At 39.1% G+C, this 22,855-nt stretch overlaps 1 protein-coding gene across 4 annotated transcripts in view; it reads left to right on the plus strand.

Annotated features, from left to right (window-relative positions):
• VMP1 (vacuole membrane protein 1) overlaps nt 1-22,855 on the plus strand; it is an 86,002-nt gene that overhangs the window by 10,360 nt on the left and 52,787 nt on the right. For 3 of the 4 annotated variants that reach the window (XM_034752250.1, XM_034752251.1, XM_034752252.1), the window contains 4 exons: nt 2,766-2,867; nt 6,117-6,252; nt 9,002-9,092; nt 11,193-11,303. In XM_034752250.1, the coding sequence (XP_034608141.1) occupies nt 2,792-2,867; nt 6,117-6,252; nt 9,002-9,092; nt 11,193-11,303 (414 nt within the window). In that variant the 5' untranslated portion in view covers nt 2,766-2,791. Of the gene's footprint in view, nt 1-2,048; nt 2,413-2,765; nt 2,868-6,116; nt 6,253-9,001; nt 9,093-11,192; nt 11,304-22,855 lie in introns of those variants that run through there. The other variant, XM_034752253.1, reaches the window with a different exon arrangement.

A 22,855-nucleotide genomic window follows, 5' to 3' on the forward strand; every position in this document is an offset into this window, starting at 1 on the left:
GATTATTTATGTGCTTTACTGTAAACACTTATATGTGTATTTGAGGTAACATTATACAAAGCTAATCCCTTTCCAAGCATACAAGGTAAGATTTGCTCTGTTAGCTGGATTTGTATAGTACTGAGCCTCTAAGCTCCTGGGAGCTGTAGATTTTTCCTGCCTTTAAAGTGTTTAATGGACAGCAGTGGAATTCAGCTCATTAAGCATTGGAGAATTGCATGGAAACTAGATTGTAGCATCAAACCTGACCGAGCACTTTGTATTTATATTGCACTAGCTCCATTTTATTGAAACATAATTAAGCAGAGTGTACAGACACAATCTTTCCCCACTGTCATCTGTTTAAAACTCTCCTATCTTGGAGGCTAAAACTGTGCAAAAGAGAGAATTAAACTAAAATAAAGAATAAATAGATCTTATTTATGCAGTTTTGAAATGCATGTTGGCTACGTTTGAGTGATGCATAGTGCCTGTTGAATTTTGCTGATCCCAGAGATGAGCAGTCTTTCAACTTGGCTCTCAAAAACCACTTCCCTAAGGAAATGGTATCTGTATAATCATCAGTAAATGCAACTGTGGTCCTCCAATTTCACTATTTCCCTTTGCAGCCCCAAGCCTCGTAAATCTCTCTTGCATAGCCAGTTAATAAATGTGGTCACTAGAAATGATACAGTCTGCCACTTCGTGGAATTGCTGCCCTGCTGGAATCAGGAGATGGTCAAACATTTGTCCCTGTGTCACATAGCCACACCCATGCCATGTTCTGATTTGTATTGGTGCAATTCCACTGCAGGCAATGGGGTTATACTCGTGTAAAACTGGTGTAGGTGACAAATTGGGAGAGTCTCTGTCTGCTCTGGTAGCAGTTCTGAGAACATCCTTGAACGAAGGATTCTCATGTGACAGCATAGCTATGTTGCAAAGCTGCTGTTGTACCATTTCAGCCCTGTGTGATCCTTAGGGCATGGCAGGTTTTGCAGCCTCTCAGATATCCATCATTCTACAAAAGGAAGCTTTTGCAAGGTCACATTGCTTTGTCTGCTATTGGTTTAGTCCTTTTGGAACCCTTTAGCATTTGACTAAACAGTTTCTATTTGCAAAATAACTAGAACAGTTTTACTAATTTGTTTAAACACTATGTTGCTCTTGCTCAATTGTTAATTATGGGAAAATATTTCTTAGTGGAAAGACTGCCTGAGCGATTACTGACATTTGGCTGATTTTGTTCATAAAGCATAGATCTTTGTGCAGGGAAATAGGGTTAAATAGTTAAAGGGATAACAACTTAAAAATCATACTTCCACCTGAAAATGTTTTGCCAGCTAGTGTAACAAGTAACACACGAGACTCCTACAATTGAAAGAGATTAAACTATAATATAGATAAAAAGGGAAGGAAGAATAACTTGGTGCATTTGCCAGCACTTTTGTGTGTAGTCAGTTTCTTCTGTTTGTGTGGGATTTCTTACACAGCAACAATGTTGTGAAAAACATTTGTTAAAATAGTAAAATGAGAATTGTAAAACTACAAAAGTCAGGAAGGGACATTTGGGCCAAGTCCTAGTATCTGAAACATATTTCAACTTATTTTTTAAATTGACTAGATTTAAAGTTGCTGCTTCCCCTTAAACTGAATGGAGAACCTCTCATTCCTGCACAGCTGAGTGTCCACTTGGTTCTTTTTCCATGTTTGTAACATAAAGGAAAGGAAAAATGAATACTTGTCTTGAAAACTATTTTCGTTTCCTACCAATGTGCAGTTTATGTAACTATCATTTTAATAGTCTCCTCTTCCTTCTGACATGAGAAGCCTATCAAAAACTGTAAATCTTATTTTGTCAACCAAGAGAAACTTAATGCAAAGAAGATGTTTTAGCTTCCTAGAGTATTTCTTCCAAAACAAATTTTGAGAGGCTATTTTAAGATGCAAGAGTTAAATTTTAAAGTAGGGAACTTCACGTGGTTGTGGGGGGTGTTTTATTTGTTTATTGCATAAGAACTGTCAGCTGGTCAGTAGAAAATCTCTGTTGCAACATTATATTTCAGGCTGTCCTCCCACATGTTGCACCACTTATCCTCATGAATAAGGAAGAACGTAGCTGGTTGTTAAAATTCTTTAAGGATGAAAAGATGTAGACAAAAGGAAAGAGCAAATAATGAAGGAAATGTATAATTTTCAGATCGCTTTAGAAGGAGGCAGGTTTAGAGCATGCTTTTACTGTTTTTTTTTATTTTAGATTGTGCTTTAGCAAACAAGGGACAAATCTATATCCTAGTTCTTGAATTAGGTTATTTTTATTAAGGATGTGAACTATTTTGGTGGCTTGTTGCATGCATGATTAGCTCGTGGGCATGTACCATCATGTGGTCCGATCTAGTTTCTGGTGTGAAGAACATTGAGAATATGGTTTCAGTAAGTATTTCAGAATTAATACAAGTAGGGTTTTTCAAGTTACAACTTGGCTTTGTAATTTGCAAAGCAAGCTGGTAGCATACCATTATCTGTCTGAGCTCCAGCAGCTGTAGTGGTGTCCCTACTTTCTGTGTTCACCACACTTCCGTTTTGTCCCATTAAAGGAAGCTAGTGCTTAAATTAACTGAAATTTGTTTTCAGTGACAACTCATGGAACCAGCAAAAATGGGGTAGCGTGGACGTTGGCACACTGACGCAGGATCTCTCCTTTTCATCCTCAGAATAAGTAATAAATGGAATCTTGTCTGTTATGAGTAATCATTATACTTACACTTTTTTCTGGTTGCTATTAGATCTTCGTAAGTGACTGATCTATGAAATGGCAGAGAATGGAACAGATTGTGACCAGAGACGCATAGGAATGATCAAAGAACAGCACAATGGGAACTTTACAGGTAGGCTGAAAATGGCTGTTCCTCCTCCAGTCCAGTCAATCTGATACCTGCAATTACCCTCGCAGACTCTGAGGGAATATGTGGGTTGGGAAACTTAGCCCAAGTAGAACTGAAGGGGAGACTGACCTAGAATATACTGCCTAAATCACTTCTGTATCCTTACCATGCACAGATCCTATTGACTTGAATGAGTGTATGCTTTAGGGCTGCAGCATCAGGTGCTAATTTAAAAAAAATATATTTTGGCAGGTATTTGGGTTTAGAAAGCATTCCAAGCAACCCAACCCTTTGACACCAGAGTCTGTACTCGGACATGGAAAAATCTACCCTACTTTGGGAGAAACCCAAATTTTAATTTCTGAAAGAGCCCTTCTGTAAACTATAGTTTGCCATTTGCTAAAGATGAATTGCTGACAAAACAATTAGCTTCTCTTGGTTACTCTTTGCAGGTGTGTTTCTGTCAGTAGGCCATTTCTTTCAACTAACATAAAACTAATGCTTAGAGCATAAAGCAACAGAGGGTCCTGTGGCACCTTTGAGACTAACAGAAGTATTGTTAGTCTCAAAGGTGCCACAGGACCCTCTGTTGCTTTTTACAGATTCAGACTAACACGGCTACCCCTCTAATGCTTAGAGCATAGGATCTTATCTTTTCATAAATAACCTGTTGGCTGCTTTGTGCTGTATTTCATTAAAATGATCATAATCTTATCTTGTTTCCATCTGCTTCATATGGTTTGTCTGTGTCAGTTCATGCCTCTATGTAGTTTAGCATTCTGGTTCTTTCTCTTTCCTTACCTACCCTGTCTCTAGTCACTGGTCACTGTATATGTATACTCTGGTCTTCACCATTCTGAAACCAGTGCGTGCCAGTGCCATCTCTGTTTACTTTGTGTCCCTTCTTTCTGTTTTTCTTAGGTGGAATAATCTCCCTCTATATTTATATCATTAGTTTTTGTGTTTTTTTTCCCAAATTTCTTCAAACCACTCATTTATTGCTCTTTAATCAATTGTTCTATTCCTCCTCACACTGATTTATATTGCGAAGTTTGTGGTCTTTTATTGGTGTTTGTGCATAGTTTATCCTGTAGCACTTTTAATAACTGTGAAGCATCTTTGTTAAAGATGTTCTGTGAAATGGCAGAGAATGGAACAGATTCTGGAACCGAAAATATAGCACTATTCAAAGAGGGGGTGGATATTTGTATGGATAACAAGAATATACAAGCTTTTTATATTAAAGTTTTAGAAGGGACACACAACCTCATGCTTCAGCGGCTTAAATCAGCCTTTAACTAGTAGCGGTTGGAAAGAGACTCCCCTGGAAGGCACGTTATTCTGCATCTGCCTACTATAGGGTTTCTTGCACATCCCTCTGAAACATCTGGTGCTGGCTACTGTCAGAGACAAGATACGGGACTAGATGGAACCTGTGTCTGATCCAATATGCAATTCATGTGTGAAATAGCCTCTGATACAGTTTATCTTATAAAGCAACATGGACCAGTGTCTAAAACACAGGACTGGAAGTCAAGTGACCTTGATTTCTAGTCCTAATTATGCCGTATGGCCATGGGCTAGCCTCTCTATCTACCTCACAGGAGTGTGAGATTTACTAGTTAATGTGTGTAAAATACTCTGAACTTATAAAGCACTATATAAATATTTTACTTTATTAGATGCACAAAACAATAGAAAAATCATTGTTAGTTGGAATATGAGGGTAACCAATCTATATCTTGGTTTGCTTCGTAATCTGCCTGTTTACCTCAGTGCGCCCATGAGCTTCTGAGTGAACAAAATTCCAATTTTCCTGACAAGCTTAGCAAAATCCTTGATTTACACTGTCTTGGACAAGTCATCCTGATCCAAAGTAGTTAGTTTTTATTAGCATTTATGGTACTCTCGATAACTGCACTAAATACTGCCCATAAAAAGCCTTCCATTCTTGTTCTCTAACTTTTAATGGGTAACACCAGGGATTGTTAAACCATGTGCGGTGTTTAGTCTTATAAGTGAATTACTGTAATGAAACGTCTCTTCACATTTATAATGTCTAAGTTGGCTAAAGACAGCAATTCAAACAAAAAAGTGTGCTCTCTAGATGGGATCCCTATTTTTCAGTGGATTCACTTTGTCTGGGTGATAGAGCGGATGGGCCTTTGTAAGTAACCATTCAAGCATGGCCTGAAGTTCTTTGCACAATGTATGATGTTCTTCTCCGGTTACACAGTGGCCAGCAGACAAAACTGTGTAAAGAGCACATGCAATTCAATCCAATTTGATTGGAAGTAGTTATGGAAGGGGACCAAATTAAAAAGTTCAAGATAAAATTTGGCTCCTGCAATGGGAATGGATATTGGCTGAATGTAGCCAGGTATGGCAGCAAGTAGTGTCGTGTCTTGCATAGAGACTTACAAATCCTAAGTTCCTTGCAGTCCAGGTCGGCACACTTCTTGTTTAAATATTTTCATGGCCATCAAACTCTGGAGCAATGGGCCAGCTGAGTGGGGGAGTCATGAGCCTTCCTTTGCTGTAGGTCACTTCACATGCATAGAGCCCCTGGAGCAGGGCCGGCTTCAGGCACCTGCCGAGCAAGCTCATGCTTGGGGCGATAGATGCTACGGGGCGGCATTCCACCCAATCTTAGGGCAGCACGGCTGCTTTTTGTTTTGTTTTGTTTTGTAGGGGGCGGCGACGCGGAGGAGGGGAGTGCCCTGCTGGGAGCAGGCTGTGCGCTCTGTCTGCCCGAGCCAGTGCCAGGTCTCTAGCAAGCCCGGCAGGGCAGCCCACATCCTTCGCTCCCCGCCGACCGGAGCGGCGCGGAGCCCTCCCAGCAGGCGGCGTGGTTGTTGGGGCCGCGTGGTGAGCGCCCTGCTGAAGCCCTGGCCGCCCCCCTTCTCTCTCTCCCCACTCTCCCTCTCCCCCCCCCCCAGCTAGCTGGGGCAGGTCTGCAGCGCAGGGTGTCCCCCTGCACCCGGGCTCTGGCCGCCCCGCAGGTGGTGGTGGTTTTTTTTCCTGCTTTGCCACTCCAGCTGCGCCGCAGGTTTTTTTTGCTTGGGGTGGCAAAAAAGCCAGAGCCAGCCCTCCCCTGGAGGAACTCTCTACAAGGGGAGGAGCAGATGCTGCTGTGAGCACAAGTGTTAATTTCCCAGAGAAGTTAAAAATATCATCGAACTTTTGGTTGAAGTGGAATGTGAACTGTCAGCTTGTCGATGTATTAACTCTTCCATCCATCTTCATTTCCAGACCCCTCTTTGCCGTGTGAACGGAAGCGAAGGGACCGAGAAGAGAGGCAAAATATTGTGCTCTGGAGACAACCACTCATTACCTTGCAGTATTTTTTCCTGGAAACCCTAATAAACTTGAAGGAATGGACCATAAAGTAAAGATCACCTTTAATTTCCACCTCTAAGCTCTGTGGGGAAACTCATGCTTTGATTCAGTAGATCATTGTGGCATCTCACATTCCGTGATGATTCATGGTTATAAATCTGTTTAAAAGAAAAATACTTTTTTTTTATTTTAAACAAACCATATTCCCATCTGCTCACCAAAACTTGTGTGTAAATTACATTGATATCAAACTCCAAATTGCCTTGATAGATAGAAAAGAATTAGTCTTTATTTCTGAATAATTGAATATCCTTCTTTGAAATGACAAGATAGTGCTTAGGGACCCTGACGGCATGAACTATTGTATTCATGACTGCATCTAGACGGGAGCTCAGATTTTATTATTATATGCCTTAGAAACTCATTAAGGGATATTATTAACTCCCTATCAGGGCAAAGTTCAAGATTCTCTGGCACTTGTACTGATGTGTATGAAACTAGAGAGGACTTTGCTTTTAACCAACGTGTTCCCTTCCACAGTAAGAAATAATCTATAGTGGTGCTGTCTCTAAACCATTATTTGCAAACGGTAGGTTGAATAGACTCTCACCATGATTAGGATTGTTACCCCCAACCTGCCTAACATCCCTTCCTAATGGGGAGGTGTAGAGTTAAGTTTCTATTAGAGAAGGATAAATATGAATAAAATTATCAAGGGAGAACAGCATTAATAACAAGCCATCCTAGCATGTTGATAATTAATGGCTTGTGTTCAGATATGAGCCTAGGATCATTTTCCAGCCCAGTAGGTATGCTCTGATGTGGTCTTGGGTAATGTTAGTAGTGCCGTTGTTAGAATGCCCCTTACTGAGGTCTTGTCTCTATGGTTACTTAGTGCTTGACAGGCTTGGATGTGAATCTACAGTGCACTAGCCTGCAGTGTACATCAAAGCACTCTGTGAACTTCTAGTGCACGGCTGCAGGGTCTATGTGGCCACAGCACAGCAGGCTGGTGTGCACAGATTCACATCTCGACCTGCCGTGCATCAAGTCTCTGTATAGACAAGATCTTTAGTCAGTTGAGCATGGTGATAACAAGCTGCATTCACCCACTTTCCAGGCCAGAAGCAGAGTGCTGATGTGTGGGGCCCATTCAGAGGATTGAGTAACTTAAATGCTGATCTTCTGAAATGACCCATGTGAAAAATAGTTTTTGGCTTATGTAGTGTATTCCTAAAAAAATATCCTCTTGCACTTCTTGCTTTCTTTCAGTGTCCTTGGGCTTGTTCCTTTTAAGAACTGTTTTTCCATGTCCCGTGTTATACATTTGTGACAGCTGTTTATTTAAAAATTTTTATCAAGTTACTAAAGTACACCCTAGAAAATAACATTTTAGTTGATATGTTATCCAATTTGATTGTTACACAAGTTTAAAATATAGAAAGCCAGGTATCTGTCTTACATCTTGTATTGTAACACAGCAATATTTTGGACACTAACATTATGCAGTCTTCACAGGAAATAACTTTCCTAATTCTGCTTTAACATATTGACAGACACAAATTCAGATTGTCCTATGCTGGGTTATACTATATTGTTGTTAAATGGTGCTTTAAAGGGTGACTGTCAATCTAAGAATTGCACTTCTGTCTGAATTCTTAACCTATTGTTACAAGTAACACCAAATATTTCTATAATTGAAAGAGATTAGTGAGTTTTTACCTTGTTTAATTATGCTTTTAAGTGCATTGTGTTTAGTCAGTTTCACTGTTTCCCCTATATAGTGATTTCCTTCCCCCCCATTGATTGGGTAGGATTCGCACACTGCAGCAGGGGAGAAAAACGTCATATACGGGCAGATGTGGTTGTAAAAACACAAAAATTGGCAGGGGATTAGTGTGATACCTGAAACTTTAACTAACTATTTTAAAATTTACTCAATTGCAGTTGATGATGTTATTTTAAAAACATGATGAAACAGCAAATTAAAATTTCCGTAATATGCCATTAGGTGAGAGTGTAATTGTGTTAGATTGGCAAGAAAAGTATAAAATAAATAATCTCTCCTTAACCAGCTGTGCACAGCCAAGCACGAGGAACAGTTTTATTGCAGCTTGTAAAGCTAGATAGACACAAAAGCCAAAGTAGCTGGATCTCAAATTACATAAAGAAATATTTCTCCCCTTCCGCCTCCACTGATAATTTCCTTACACTTGATAATTAACTGGAAGGTTTTCACATTTAATTTTTCTGAGCTGCAACAAGAGACCTTTTCAAGGTTTAATTTCAACAGATTAAGAGAGAACCCAAACAGTTATAAGGCTACCCTTTCTAATGCCACTTTGGCCTACTGGTCAGAGCATATGACTCAGTGTTAGGAGTTTTAGGTTGTATTCCCAGCTCTCCCACTGACTTACTGTGACCTTGGCCAAATTACTTAACTACTTTGTACCTTGCTTTACCCCTCAGTAAAACTGATAATACGGCAGTACCAGTTATCTTGGGTGTCAAGGCTTAATGTTTGTAGAACATGGAGTTAATTGGATGAAAAATGCTTTCAGTTTGTATAATAGAACTCTTTTATTCCGGTTCCAAGTGAGATCAGATTCCCATTAAAGCATCAAGACTTCTCAGCTCTTTGAAGAGAGCTTTGACCTATATCTTAAAATAACAAATTTGTCAGGCTGCCTTTTTACCCTTTTGATGCACCCCAACAAAGCTGTTCTATAATGACATAGAGGTGGCTTTGCAATGCATGGAAAAATATGAATGACCCTAATTGTAATTTGTCTTTTAAGATTGTGGCATCGCCGAAGTATCGTGGTGTCTTTTTTGCTGCTGCTTGCAGTGCTTACAGCTGCGTATTATATAGAAGGAACACATCAACAGGTATGCAGTTCATCCAAGTTCTTTTCTTTTGTGGCTGGCACTTCCTGTCTTTCCTATCAAAACATACACTGAGGGGATTGAATAATGTCATACAGGAATGGTAATCCATCTACCTGAGCGTTCATTTTATGCAGCTGTTAATTCCCCCTGTAGTTGCACTCCCTTCTGCCACATAGCAAATGAATCATAGATGGTAAAGATAGGGAAGACCTATCAGATCATTCAGTCCATCTCTCTGCAGCCACATGTATTCTACTTGTCATCCATCTCTGAATAAGTAACTCTGTCCAAGGCTGCAGTGCCGCTCCACGTCTGCTTTTCAGAGTGTTCAGCACTGTGCTCTGCTGTCAGGAAAACTAAGGCTAAATGGGACCATAATCTACCAAAATGTCAGGGCTCCCAGGTAGATTGTTTCTTCCTCCTCGCAGAGGATTCTCCAAACCATCTGGGATGGTCTTTTCTCTCCGGAAATAGAATAATCTAATGGACTGAGCATGGGGGTGGGAATTAGGAGCTCCTGAGTTCAAATCCTCGCGCTGTTACTCCCAGTTCCTTTGAAATGGATTTAATACCGACCTGCCTCTCAGGTGACTTTTGATACTTTTGCATCAATGCAAAAATGTAAACCCTTATAGAAATGTAAGGGTGAGAGGAAGGCAATACCAAGTCTCCGATTTTGTCCTGTGGGAGACAGCCCAGCCCTGCAAAGGAGATGGCTGGCTGGAAGCCATCAGCTGTCCCTTTTTGTTGCTCGGACTCTCTCTTCCGTGCAGCCCTTTCGGATTCCAAAAATCTTGCCTAAATCCACCTCCACCTGCTTCTCCATTCAAAAATTTGACTGGCCACCTGTGGTGCTTGCAACATGTGCAGCAAGAGTCCTAACTCCCACACCAGATCTTTCATGTAGTAACCCAGCACAATAATAACTTTTCTGATTGTAATTGGATCCCTTGGTATAGTTTTGTGAGACCTAAGAATAGGTCAGCCCAATGAGTCATGTACATGGGGAAGAATCTTATGCAGTTTTGAAGCATTAAAGTACATTTCATTCTGCCAAACTGTTAGGCTAACTGCCTTTTAGATGCTTTTACAGGCATAGTGAGAGCCTCACCTTTGCTATGTAAATGTTTGGTGGCGCTAGAGAAATGACCCTTTGCATTTCAGCTGGGTTTTGATTCCCAACCTCAGCCAGGAGATCCAACTGCTGCCATTTTCGATTGGTGGTGTTCCCTTTCACTGACTGGTGTTCAATATTGAAAATGGCTTCTAGTGCTTGTTTTCTCTCATCCTCTGATGTGACTCATCTTGTTCTTATCCTTGACCTAGAAAATCAAGAGTCTGTTACATTGCAGAACTCCTACACTTGCTGTTCTGTTTTTAACACCGGCACACTTTTATTTAAATCCAGAGGCTAATAGAGTAATCACTTAAAATTCCCCTTCCAAGTGTTCTCTTACCATTGCTTTTATTAAGAAAATATAGAAACACTCAAACTCACCCCATGTAGAAAGTGACTGAGTCACTACCATCTGGCTGTTTGGCCTCTGAAATGAGTTAATGGCTCAGTCCAGTATCTGCTTCACAAAAACTGCATTTGGTAGTAGCTGGCAATTTTGTCAGTTTAGAGTTCAACCAAACTCCCATTTCACCACTAGGTGGCTCTGACAGATGAGGATTGAGGTAGTTCGGCAGAGCATCTTGAGGAAGTTTACACTGCTTCCGTACCTGTTCTGTGGATAACTCTGGAACCGTAGTTTCCTGATTATCCATCCCATAACCTTTCACAGGCACTGAGTTCCCAACAGGTCTTTTGCTTTCTCATCCAGACGTTAATGGTGGCTGGAATTGAATTACAACTATACCATTGAATACACTCACTAGTATCCTCTTTGGACCATTGCCGTTTACATATAACTTCTTTAACCCTAGCTGTACCTTACATAGATCAGCCTGTTTGAAAACCGTCTAGAATTCCAGTTCGGTCATTTTGACACTGATAAATTAACTTAAGCACTTAGGATGAGCAATTGCACCTTTCTTTCCTCCTCCATGAGAATTCACTCATCCTGTTTTTCTTTTGTGATTTTTCTTGTTTTTCAGTATGTGCAGTATACGGAGAAAAAATTCTTGTGGTGTGCCTACTGGGTAGGCTTAGGCATTCTGTCCTCTGTTGGACTTGGAACAGGTCTTCATACCTTTCTACTCTATTTGGTAAGAAACCTATAACTATATTTGCTTTCCAATCATGCTATTCCTTTTTATAAAGTGCTTTGAGATCCGTGGATGAAAAGTGCTATATATGAGCTAGGTGTTGTATACTTGTGGACTTTAAAAAAATTCATCCTTGCTGTTGAGTCTCTGTGATGTTATCTTTGTTAAATGGTGTTTGTAACCTTGTTCTGTTGTCTGTATGCTATATCTCATATTGAACTCTTGGTGAGATCCTGCAGTTGAAGATTGTCTTTACCTTGCAGAATTGGACCCATAATTTGTAATAATAATTTTCAATGCTATCTGCACGAATTAATGCACTTAAATAAGCAAGGAAGTTTTCTAGTATGAAGTAGCTGTGACAGATGGAAAATGGGGTCTGGACTGGGCTTTTTAGGATGCTTGGGTTTTTTTGGTAGATCAAAATGTTAATTTTCCTAGCTGAAGCTTCCGAAACATGCAGTAAATTATTCTTATAGCTCAGTCCACAGTAATTCTGTTTTATAAATAATAACAAGATACAGGAAAAACGTGTCTAGATACCACACTAAATTAACCTCTAAATCTCTCTGAAGAAAACCACATTGTGTTGTTTATCTCAACTTCATTACCTCGAAAAGTCAGGAAAGTTTTGTTTTGGGCCATTGGGTTAGTTGTTTGATTACGAAACAACTGTCGTGGTTTTAAAAAAGGCTTCATGGCTGCAAAAAAATAATTAAAACCATTTTGTGCATCCAACCCCATGTTGTACTTGGAACAGTTACTGATGGTTTAATTTTAGGATAGCTTTAATCATGAACAATAACACATAAAGCATTTCGGGAAACAGGAGAACTCTTGTTGTTTTCCATGCAATAGAGCAATGCCGCTCAGACTGAATGACTGCTGTGTAGGATGCATTCACTTGAGCATTAGAGATGTGTGTGCATCATAACTGCTTTCCTAAAGTCTTTCTCAGGAGCAGAAAAGGGGAGACATAACTATCATCTTCACTTTGGATTAAGGTAAAAAGAGGTTGTGAAATTATTCGGTTGTTAATTTGAGTTATATGTAATGTTTTAATACACACTGGCTCTGATTTACTTTATTTTTCCCCTCTGTAAAATGGAGAGATTAGTAAAGAGGAATGTGTGTGCAAATGTAAATAAAAAAGGGGTTATATTTTTATCAGCAAGGGCAGGATAATTGTCCATCCCGCACTTAAAAAACAACACACATTTCCATGGTTTGCAGGGGGAAGTTTAAAGCATAGGGTTCCATGTGCAGACTGTTGTTGACAGTAGAAGAGAGTGCATGGAAAATGACAGAGCTCTCAGGATTTCTGTTGAGAATCCTGTCTAGATTTTCTACTGTAAAAATCTTCTGCTCTAACTAGAAAATAGTAGCTTTTCTCTGCTTACAGGCTGGAAGAGACTGGAATGTCTTTTGTATTGTGATAGCACCCAAAAGCCCTATGAATGATCAGGGCTGCATTGGAAGACATGGCTCCTTGTTCCAGTGAGCTGACAGCATATTGGTAAAACTGTAACTGAATAGGACTGTTGGGAAAACTGGACAATACGGACATTTATCCCACTGTGCATCAGAGCATTAATCCTAGGCTATATATATTGCTAGTTCTGTGAAGTGTGAAAAGTCACGTAGCTGCCAAGCATGCCTGAAATCTGAGAGGGTCATTTCATCAACTTGTTGTAACACAGTGGAGAGTTTATAGGGTCTAGAAAGAAACATGGGAGATGCAGCATTACTGAAGAGCTCCACCATAAGGTACAGTGAATAGCCTTTTTAGATCTATAGTAAAGGAGAGTTCATATGTTAAGTATTTTATTTCCTTTAAAATAGAAAAGCAAATGAAACAGGACAGTGTTCTACTTACATTTGCCTGTTTGAAGCAGGATACATGAACTGAGAGTTGTGTAGTTTGCTTAATTTTTGTCGAGTCATTAACCTGCCTTAACTGTGTCTGCAGAGTGAATGAGTGAACAGCTATCCTAACACAACATAAAATAACATTGTGTAGGCAGAGAAGCTTGGATTAATGCTGGTTTAGTGAAAGTACTTATTGCAGACTTGTAAGATCCTTCTGTCAATAAAGCTGCCTTCAAGGGCACATCATCTGCCTGCCGAAGTTAAATCAGACATTCATACTAAGCGGGCACATATCTATGGTTGTCAAACTCTCAACTCCATTGAAAATTGATAAAGAAAAATAGGCTTTATCTTTTGTCTGAAGCATCTTATTTTGGAGGCGAGTGTAGCAATTGCAAATGAGGGGCTATTTTCTCTCTGAACTGCCAGATACAGTGTGGGCAGATGTTAAGTTTCTTCTATGAAGTTCTCACAATGTCTTATTTGTGATTCTCATCCTCTTGTCTTAGCCTTGCATTTCTCTTGAGCAGATAATGCCAGATGTGGTGGATTTTGTATTGCAAATGTGAATACTAGGATAAGACCCACAAAACGTTTCCATTTGTGCTCCTAATTCAAGATCTTAACCCCTGTCTTTATTATCTCCACCTCCTAGTTGCCATTCAAACTCTGGCCAGCTTCTGATCATCCATCTACCATAGTGAGTCCATTTAGCACAGGGGTTCTCAAACTGGGGGTCGGGACCCCTCAGGGGGTCATGAGGTTATTACATGGTGGTTGCAAGCTGTCAGCCTCCACCCCAAACCCCGCTTTGCCTCCAGCATTTATAATGGCATTAAATATATAAAAAATTGTTTTTAATTTATAAGGGGGTGGGGTTTGCATTCAGAGGCTTGCTATGTGAAAGGGGTCACCAGTTCAAAAGTTTGAGAACCACTGATTTAGCGTAACTCAAAGCACTGACTTGTTGAAAATGTACACATTAGTACGGAATTAAATAACTGAGATGTTGACTCCAATTTGAGACATTATTTGAGAGAAGCAGAAAGTTGGACTAGCATAGTAGAAGACTCCGTGATTGGGGACTAGGTTCTCTTTGAAAGTGCATTTCCACAGTACAGTTAAACACTTGGGAGAACTGGAGACATCCACATACTGGTGTTGTGTGCCAACATATGAACCTGTGTGGATTGTGAGTCAGATGACCTTAACGTAAATTCAGCAGTCATACCAGAAAACAGCAACATCTAAACACAGATCTTTCAATGTAAAAGAACAGACAAAATAGACTGCTCTGAATAACTAGAGGGAATTTATTATAGGGTATTAAAATTCAATAGGTGTGTAACACAATTAACTTAAGTGCATTCATACAGGAAAAATGTGCGTGCTGTTTACATACTCTCTGGATAAATTGAGCAGAGAAGCAATTTCCCATTATATGGAGGGAATGCTCTAAGTTGTCCTAGGCCTGGTCTACGCCCCCGCTTAAGTCGACGTGAATTACATCACTCAGGTGTGTGAAAAAAATCACACACACACCCCCTCCCAAGTGATGTAGCTGGCATCAGCCTAACACAGTGTCTACACCATGCTGTGTTTGCAGGAGATGCTGTTCCACCAACTTACCTTCTGCCTCTTGGGGAGATGGCGAACAGAAGCTGACAGGAAAGCACTCTGCCATCGACTTATTGTGTCTTCACCTGACCCACTAAATCGATGTTGTTGCATTGATCACAGCAGTGCCGATTTTGCGTGCCAGTGTAGACAAGTCCCTAGTGGTAAATAGGTAGAGGAAGCATAGATGCTGTTTCTTTCCTCCTTCCATATACACTTATAGAAAATATTGTGCGAACACAAGAGGTCCCAATGATGACTGTTCTGTGGACCATTAACTTGAGATTTTCTCACTTCTTGAGTGTTCTCAACCATGGTGTCACTTAGTTGCATTAACTCAGTTATGTGCAGTAGTGTTGGTCCTGCAGTCACTAGGTGGCACTACAAATGTAAAAACACAAATCTGTAATGTATGTAGGCTTGGCAGAAATTGATTTTTAGTTTTATAATTTTGACAGATAATATTGATGTCAATTTAAATGTTCACAGTTGCACAAAATTATGGTGGGTGGTGAGACAATAATTATTTAATGACAGTAAATGTTGAGATGCAAAAAGTTAAAGCTTTATACCATTAAAACACTGTCAACATCACATGTCAAAAAATACTAATTAAATATCCTTAAATCAAACTCTAATAAGTTCTCAAGCATCTTTTTTCTTTTTTGCCAATCTATAAATTTCTGATATTATCTATGGAAATATTTGTCATCTGTTCATGTGTATGGTGAAATGGACATTTATGGACATTTACCAATAAAAATATAATCCTTAATGACTTTCCAGAATTTGTACCCTACATCAAAGGAAACACAAAATACTAATTTGTGACTGCTAGGTGCAACTGCAGAGTTTAATGGAAGTCTTGCAGAAGAGCAGTATAAATTATTAGTCCAGATGAAAACAGGTGTATTCAGAAGTTCTCCAACTCATCATACAGTTATATTAGGTCTCTCAAACTGGTTCATTTAGCTGTCCAATATATCAGATATTTTTAAATAACCCACAAGCACTCTAGATAAAAGATTGTGTTCATTGTACATTTTCCTTTGTTGTTAATATATGTTCACCTCCTATTTTTAACATACTCATTTAAACCAGATCTAACAATAAATTTACTTGTGTACACTTCATTAGCAGATAAAAGGATTTCTGCTTTGCTCCCATTGATGAAAACATTTCAAAATGATGTAAAAATCAAATCAAGCCTCTGTGACTTGATTTGTTGGGAGTGGAGAGTAGAGCAGCAGTAAGGTGTTTTTTAAATTACTCATAATTAATTGCTCATACCAAATCTGAATGCACAGTGAGATTGTTGAAAATGCAATTACATGATTAGATAATAGTGCTGTCAGGCTGACCCATGTGCTTCTGAGCGTTTGTTGCTACTTGCAATAATGTCTTCGCTATTAAGTACCAACTTCTGGGAAGTGCTAGCATATATCATAGATGATACAGGTGCATCTTTTTAAAATACATAGCCCTATATTTGATATGTACAATTATAGTAATAGCAGAAAAACTATGCACAAGCAAACTGTTAGCTTGGCAAATAATTCAGTAGAATTGTGTGCAGTAGATCCAATATGTGTATGACCCTGGATGTTTGCTCTCTCTGGCCTAGTTAGGTATTTTCCAAGTGTTAAAACAATGATTTGTCTGGATCCTTCAGAGGATCTCAATCCAGCTACTTGTCCTGCCCATCCACAGAGAGGTAGATCATAATATCAGAAGGTAAAAGAGCATGGGGGGTGGCAGTCTTGCATGAAGGGGTAGGTATTAAAATCTAAAGTAATCTCTACTTTAGGGGTGGTTTACTGTCAGTAAGGGACTGTGGTTAGTATCAATTCAAATCTGATTGCTTGTATTTAGGTTTTGTTGCTCTTTGACTACTAGAGGGATCTTATTGAGTGTGCCTGAGTGTCAATGTGTAATATTTAAAAGTTATTCTTACACTTAATTACCATTTACTAGTTGCCTTGAGGAACTTCCTTGATGTTAGACTGTATCTAAAATTGCTGCTCTGGATTGGTTTCTAGTTTCGTGCTGTTTCTCTGTTTTTTTTATCCAGTGAAAAATACAACATTTTAACTGGACTTTTGGGAAACAACGCTCACCGTTGCCACTAAGTGTCGCTCTGAGCACAAGGTTGGAATGGAATACGGCTTTAAAATATAGTATGGAAGAAGACTACATGATTCTTCCGATAAATCTTCATTCTGACACTTTTCAAAACAAGTCTGCTGGCTCAATTTCCTTAAGACATTGTTTTTCTTACATCTGTTTTGAAAATAACATTTTAAAAATAGAAATTGACATGTAGCTCTGTAGGGATACAAAATCTATTTGGCCACTAATTCAGACATTTTTTCCATCGGCCCACTGCTTCTTTCTACGGTCAAAAATAACTTCTCACAAATTGCTGGCATTTTCAAACAGAAACAGAATGAATCACCTAGTTACCAGAAGAGCAGATGACCAAAGGTAGCTAGGCATATGCAAGGAATTTATATCACTTAAGGAGGTCTCTTTGCTGTTACAAAAAGTAATGAATGAGCTGCCAGTTGACCTTGTGACCATATGATTGGTTTGCAGTGCATACTTTAATAATGATTGACGCTAGGTGGAGCACTTGTTTGAAGTATTGCTTGCGAATGCTGTGTAGTGTTCAGCAAATCCCCTTGCCTCGTGACTTGGTTTCAGTTCATCTCTGGCATAGAAATTGCAAAAGTAGATGAAACTGAGACAAACAGAAAACAATTTCAGAATTATTGCTCATTTTAAAAAAACCTGTGCAGAAACAAAAGGTCAGTGGCCTCGTGGAGCTGATAATTTGTTTTCTGTCCTAACATTGATGGCTAAGTGGAAGTGAATCCCTTACGGATCAGATATGGGGGGGGGGGGTGGGGAAAACACTTTCAGCTGTTGGAGTTACGTGATATTTGTAAAAACGAATTTGTATGTCTAATTACCATTAGAGCCAAGCGGAGCAACTGTTGAATAGGTTTTCATTGATAGTCCTGGTATGAAATAGAACAAACAGGAAATATAAGAGTGTAACGAGAACCTCCAGGCCTCACCCACAGTGGCAGAATACAAGAATGCATTGTGTGTGGATGATGGAAGGGACGTTAAATTCTTCAAAGCTTTCATATCTGGGGTTAGTCTCTGTAATGAAACCTCAGTGAAAAATCTTGTAATAAAAGAAAGGAAGTGACATTGCAGTAACTGCCGTCCACTACAAGTGATAAAAACAGTCTTATGAAGACAGAAGATGAATTAAATATGTTGTATCCTCCTTACAACTAAGTGGGCACAGAAGGAGTGTGTTTGGATTCCTTCTAGGTTGGAGATTAGATTATTTTTGTGCTTAAATCAGTTCTGGGGTTTGTTTGATTGGGCCAGGAGCTCACAAGCTGTTCTTCCATGAGCTCAGCAGCTTGGAACTGAAAAAAGACCCATTTGGTCTGACCTAAATGTCAGGTAATTCAGTTTGAGATCGGCTGACTTAAAATCCAAACATCTTGTGCAATAATCACTGGTTAATTAACTTGTACAAATACTATTGCCAACCCCAGTCATTCATAAACCATGTCAGGCCCTCTGAAGTCATAAGGTTGCCTTTAATCATGAAATTTTAAACCAACAACAAATATGGGGGTTCTTATTTTGCCTCTTGGTTTTGGGCCTTTAGGGTATAGTCAGGTTGTGGTAGTTTTTTTTTTAGTCTACATATCAGGAAAATCTTATTTTTCTTAAATGAAATCTGCAATGTCTTTGTAATCATCAAACTCCAGGAGCTGGGCTTTTAAGAACACCGAATATCCCAAGACTCATGGTAAAATTGCAAGAGCTGGTAACACTGGAGATGGGTTTTGTCCAGTTGTGTGGTAATTTTGTTAAGTGGGCACACTATTTCCGAGAATCACTAAACTTGTTTTCATTTCTGCCCTGTGCTGGGATTGGAACAAAGTTACTATTTGGTAATTTTGCAAACCCCATACACTCACCTGCCTTTCCAGCCTTTGATTGTAAGAACAAATATTTTTAAAAGCTGACAGAATGGCAGCCTCCATTTTGTTGTTCATGTATAAAATGTTGCTATTAAATTATTGACTGGGAGACTCTGCCTTTTACTGATTCTCCACTACTTTGCACGGAGTCTTACCCTTCTCATATGTATCCTTCAAAATTAATGTTAGTAATTAGAAGATTGATGGGTTCCATGTGTGTAGAAAAATGTGAGAAACAAACAAAGGGCTTGCTTCTTTAGCAAGATGGGGAATGTGTTTTCTTTCCCCCCTGCGTGTAATTCTTCTAGTTGAAGAAAGTGTCCATTTCCAGTTTGCATCATTCTTCAGTTTGCATGTCTGCTTACAGGCCGAGAACAAACTAAACAAGGGTCAGTTCTGTCCTGTCCAATATCTGGGATCAGATTACCGTTGTTGACTGGGTAAGGTAGTTGAAAGAAAAATGTGTGTTGAACACAGAACATGGTTCAAAAATATATTGAAATGGAGCCTGTTTGTATGAGTATTGTTCATTACTTTGTTTCTGTCTCATTTATTTCCTTCATGCCTTTAAAACCAACTTCCTTTAGCTGTCCTAAGCTATTTACAATGAACTGAAACATCCTGGAACACATGGATGAATATGGAGCTTAGAAAATTAATTCTGTCTATCACTGTTTGATGGGAACGCCTCGTTAATTTCCACATGGGCTGTGTTCTCCTTGATGCAGGAAGCATTTAGACTAAAAACACAACTATGGATTGCAAGAGTCTTAGTGGATTAAACTGTGCAGTGCTACCAATTTAGTTGGGTAAATTTCTTATGCTAATTTTCTTAAGTCTTCTCTCCAGGTGAAATCTTATTTATTTTAAGGATGCCTGTCATAAAATGTGAGTCTTGTGGGACAAACCATGCTAATGTTTATCTGTCCATATTAATCGTAAATATATACAGAGCAGGGAACTGAATTCTGAGCGATCATAGAAGTGTTGTGTGTGTCTTCCCAATGGTGTTTAAACTGGTCATACATCAGAGTCTAGACATCTTTTCTGAAGCCTGAATAACATTTGAATCATTATAATAAACCTCTTGCATGAGGTGAAGCAATATACTAGGGAATGGCTTCCTGGCACTTAAATGTCTATAAGATGTTAGTATAGTGGTGGCACTTAAACAAAATTGAACATTTTAGCCAGCAGAGGTGACTTGGAGTTATATCCAGCGAGGGAAGAGAGTAGATGCTTGGCATGATATTTTGATCTTTCAAAGATTGACAAGCCTGCATATTTCAATCTCTCTTATGAAAACAAGTTTTGTTTTTATTTACTCAGTTTTTTTCCGCATTGTGCCTGCAATTCAAACTGCTTTGTTGGGAGACCCTACAATAATAAATCTAGTGTATTGTGTTTTCCCAGTCATGCACACATCCTGTTATTTGTTCTGTTCCCGTGTGCAGATTTGAATTTCGTATGTTTCACGTTGCTCTTTGCTCACAAGAACAGGGCAAAGAGAAGGCAAAACATAACACAGCAAACCATGATACAGCTGGAAAGGCTGAGTAGGCTTTAACACCGTCAGTTTGAATTGCTATTGTAATGTGCTCTTCACTGATCATAAAAATATATCCCTGGTTAAAGGAGGAAAGTGGGAGAATGCAGACCTCAGGACAGATGGGTGTCGAGGGAGGACAGGAGCAGAGTATTAACCCTCACACTTCCTACCTTGCCTCTCATTTCAATTCTGCCCATATGGGACCAGAAATCTGCTTGTAACTGCTACTGTGGGGGCAGAAGGGTGTTCTGGGTGGCATCTTTAATTTCCAATAAGTATTCTTGTAAAATGGCTGTATTTTGTTTTACTATCACGCCAAAGCTGGCGTTTCTCCTGGAAGTAACACCGTGGCTATGCTGCACGTTGAACGGCACCACATGCATCATCCCCTGGTGACTCTTGTTCAGTTGTATTTGGAGCTTGTTGTTCATCATCTGGGATTTCCATTAGCCATGCTCTGAGGGGAAAGACTTTACTGAGGTGGGAATAGAAAAGTGCTAAATTAAATTTCTAGGTTCCCGATGTAAAATTAGTGCAAATATGGGAATACAAAATTAGTACATCAAAGCTAGCCCAAACGATTTGGAAGGCTAAAGAAGCTCCAAGCTGAGAAAACTACTTTGTTCTTAACTCCCGCTTTACAACTTGCATTGCAACTCAGATACTATGTGAAATCATTAGGCATTCTTGGGCCCTAGTGATATGTGGATAGACTGGGTTGATTTCAGAAGAGGGAGGGAAAAAAACTTCCCAGAGTCAGAAATCTGCATGTGCTCATAGTCTGTACTTATTAGATGACTATGGACTAGCAACCTCTCTTGATTCCAAGCTGTTGCAGTTGGGGGTGAAAATGCCTTGGCTTATTAGCCAACTATCTCTATGCCAATTTTCCCTTTTAGTCACATCTGAAATGAACAGTTTTCTGTGTGTTTAGCTGCCCGCCAGTCCTGAAGATAAAAGGTGCTGTAACTTAGTCTTGCTTTCCTGAGAGGTGTAATGACTTAGTAGATAAGTATGAGATGAGTCGCAGGCTGTGGCAAAGCTAGCCGGCTGTTTCCCATGAGAAACTAGCTCTTGTTTTTCTTATTTATCTTAAATCAAATATAGAATGACACATTTTCCCCTTTTAGTGTAAGGGTTGAGCCTTGTACCAAGTATTAAAAATTCCATATCCAAGGAAGAAAACAAGTTTCTATCCCACCAGAATGCATTCAAGATAATCCCCCACCTCTCTGGAAGTTGTATAATTTTTCCTTGTCATAAAATATTTTTAAATTAGAGCTAGTCTAAAATTATATCTTCTTAAATATAAAATGTTAAAATTAGAGCTAGATGTACTTGTGGGGCTAGCATCATTTCAACAATATGAATGATCTGTAAAGGGAGAGCTGAGAAAACCACATTTGAAATACAGTTTGATGCGCCATAATTTTGTTCAGAGCATAGATACCAAAGTGATAAGTAACATAGAAATACCATAGATTTTTGATACTCACTTCCCCTTACCTTAAAGACTTTCTGATATAATGTACGTGCTGACATTTTTGAGGATGTGATTTGACTTTTTTAGCTTGAAATACGTATCCTTAATTTTTATTCCCCCCCCCTCTTTTTTTCTTTGAGTGAGAAGGTAGTAAAAAAATCTGTACTAATTGCTTCTATTTAAATATATTTTGTACCTATTAAGAAATCTGCGTTTCTGGAGACTTTAAATGTTGCCTTCCAAAATAACTTACTACCCTAGAATAACAATGGGTAGATTCTAACTCTGGTGATTGATCAAAGCATTGAACTAAAAATAAATCTAGGGCTCCAAATGTATCCATGGGTTCAAATAAAGCTCCCTTTTATAACAAATCAGGGCTTTTTAGATAGCAATTCCTCTGAATTACTTTTGCCAAAAATAGATTTGTATCAGGTCCTTACTGCTGACCACCCCTTGTCTCATTTGATTTATAAATTGCACAAAAATTTCTAACAAATCACATTCCAGTCTAACCACAGGCTCCTGTTGGTCGTTGTAAGCGTGTAGAGAGCAAATGTTTCTCCCCCGAATCAGCAGAAGATTACTGACTCCAACGTTTTTGCCCCTGTCAGTGCTTGCCCCTGCATTTAAAAAGAAGAAAATAGGGTTGGGGGGGGGGGAAGAGGAGAAAATTGGTGATTAGATATTACTTAACTTGACATTTTAATGATTCTTCTAGCTTCTTTGACAAACAGTGCCTTTACTAAACCTACCAACTTTGCAGTTGCTTACTTAGTGTAATAGGGATTGGAGTGATTTTAAAATGTATGTCCATTTAAAGATGGACCTAAAATTAGACTCAAGCAGCAGGTATTTCTTAATAGGTTACAATAAAGTGACCCACCATAAAAATTAACTCAAACTTTGGAAAAGCCATTAATGCCTTTTTAAAAAAAGAAAATTTGGTAAGCAAACATGGGTACGTGTGTGAGATAAAGGTCAAAAACTGTGATTGAGGATTAATATTTAGACTCAAAGA

This window comes from Trachemys scripta, chromosome 18, assembly GCF_013100865.1.
Source record: "Trachemys scripta elegans isolate TJP31775 chromosome 18, CAS_Tse_1.0, whole genome shotgun sequence".
Taxonomy (NCBI): Eukaryota; Metazoa; Chordata; order Testudines; family Emydidae; genus Trachemys; species Trachemys scripta.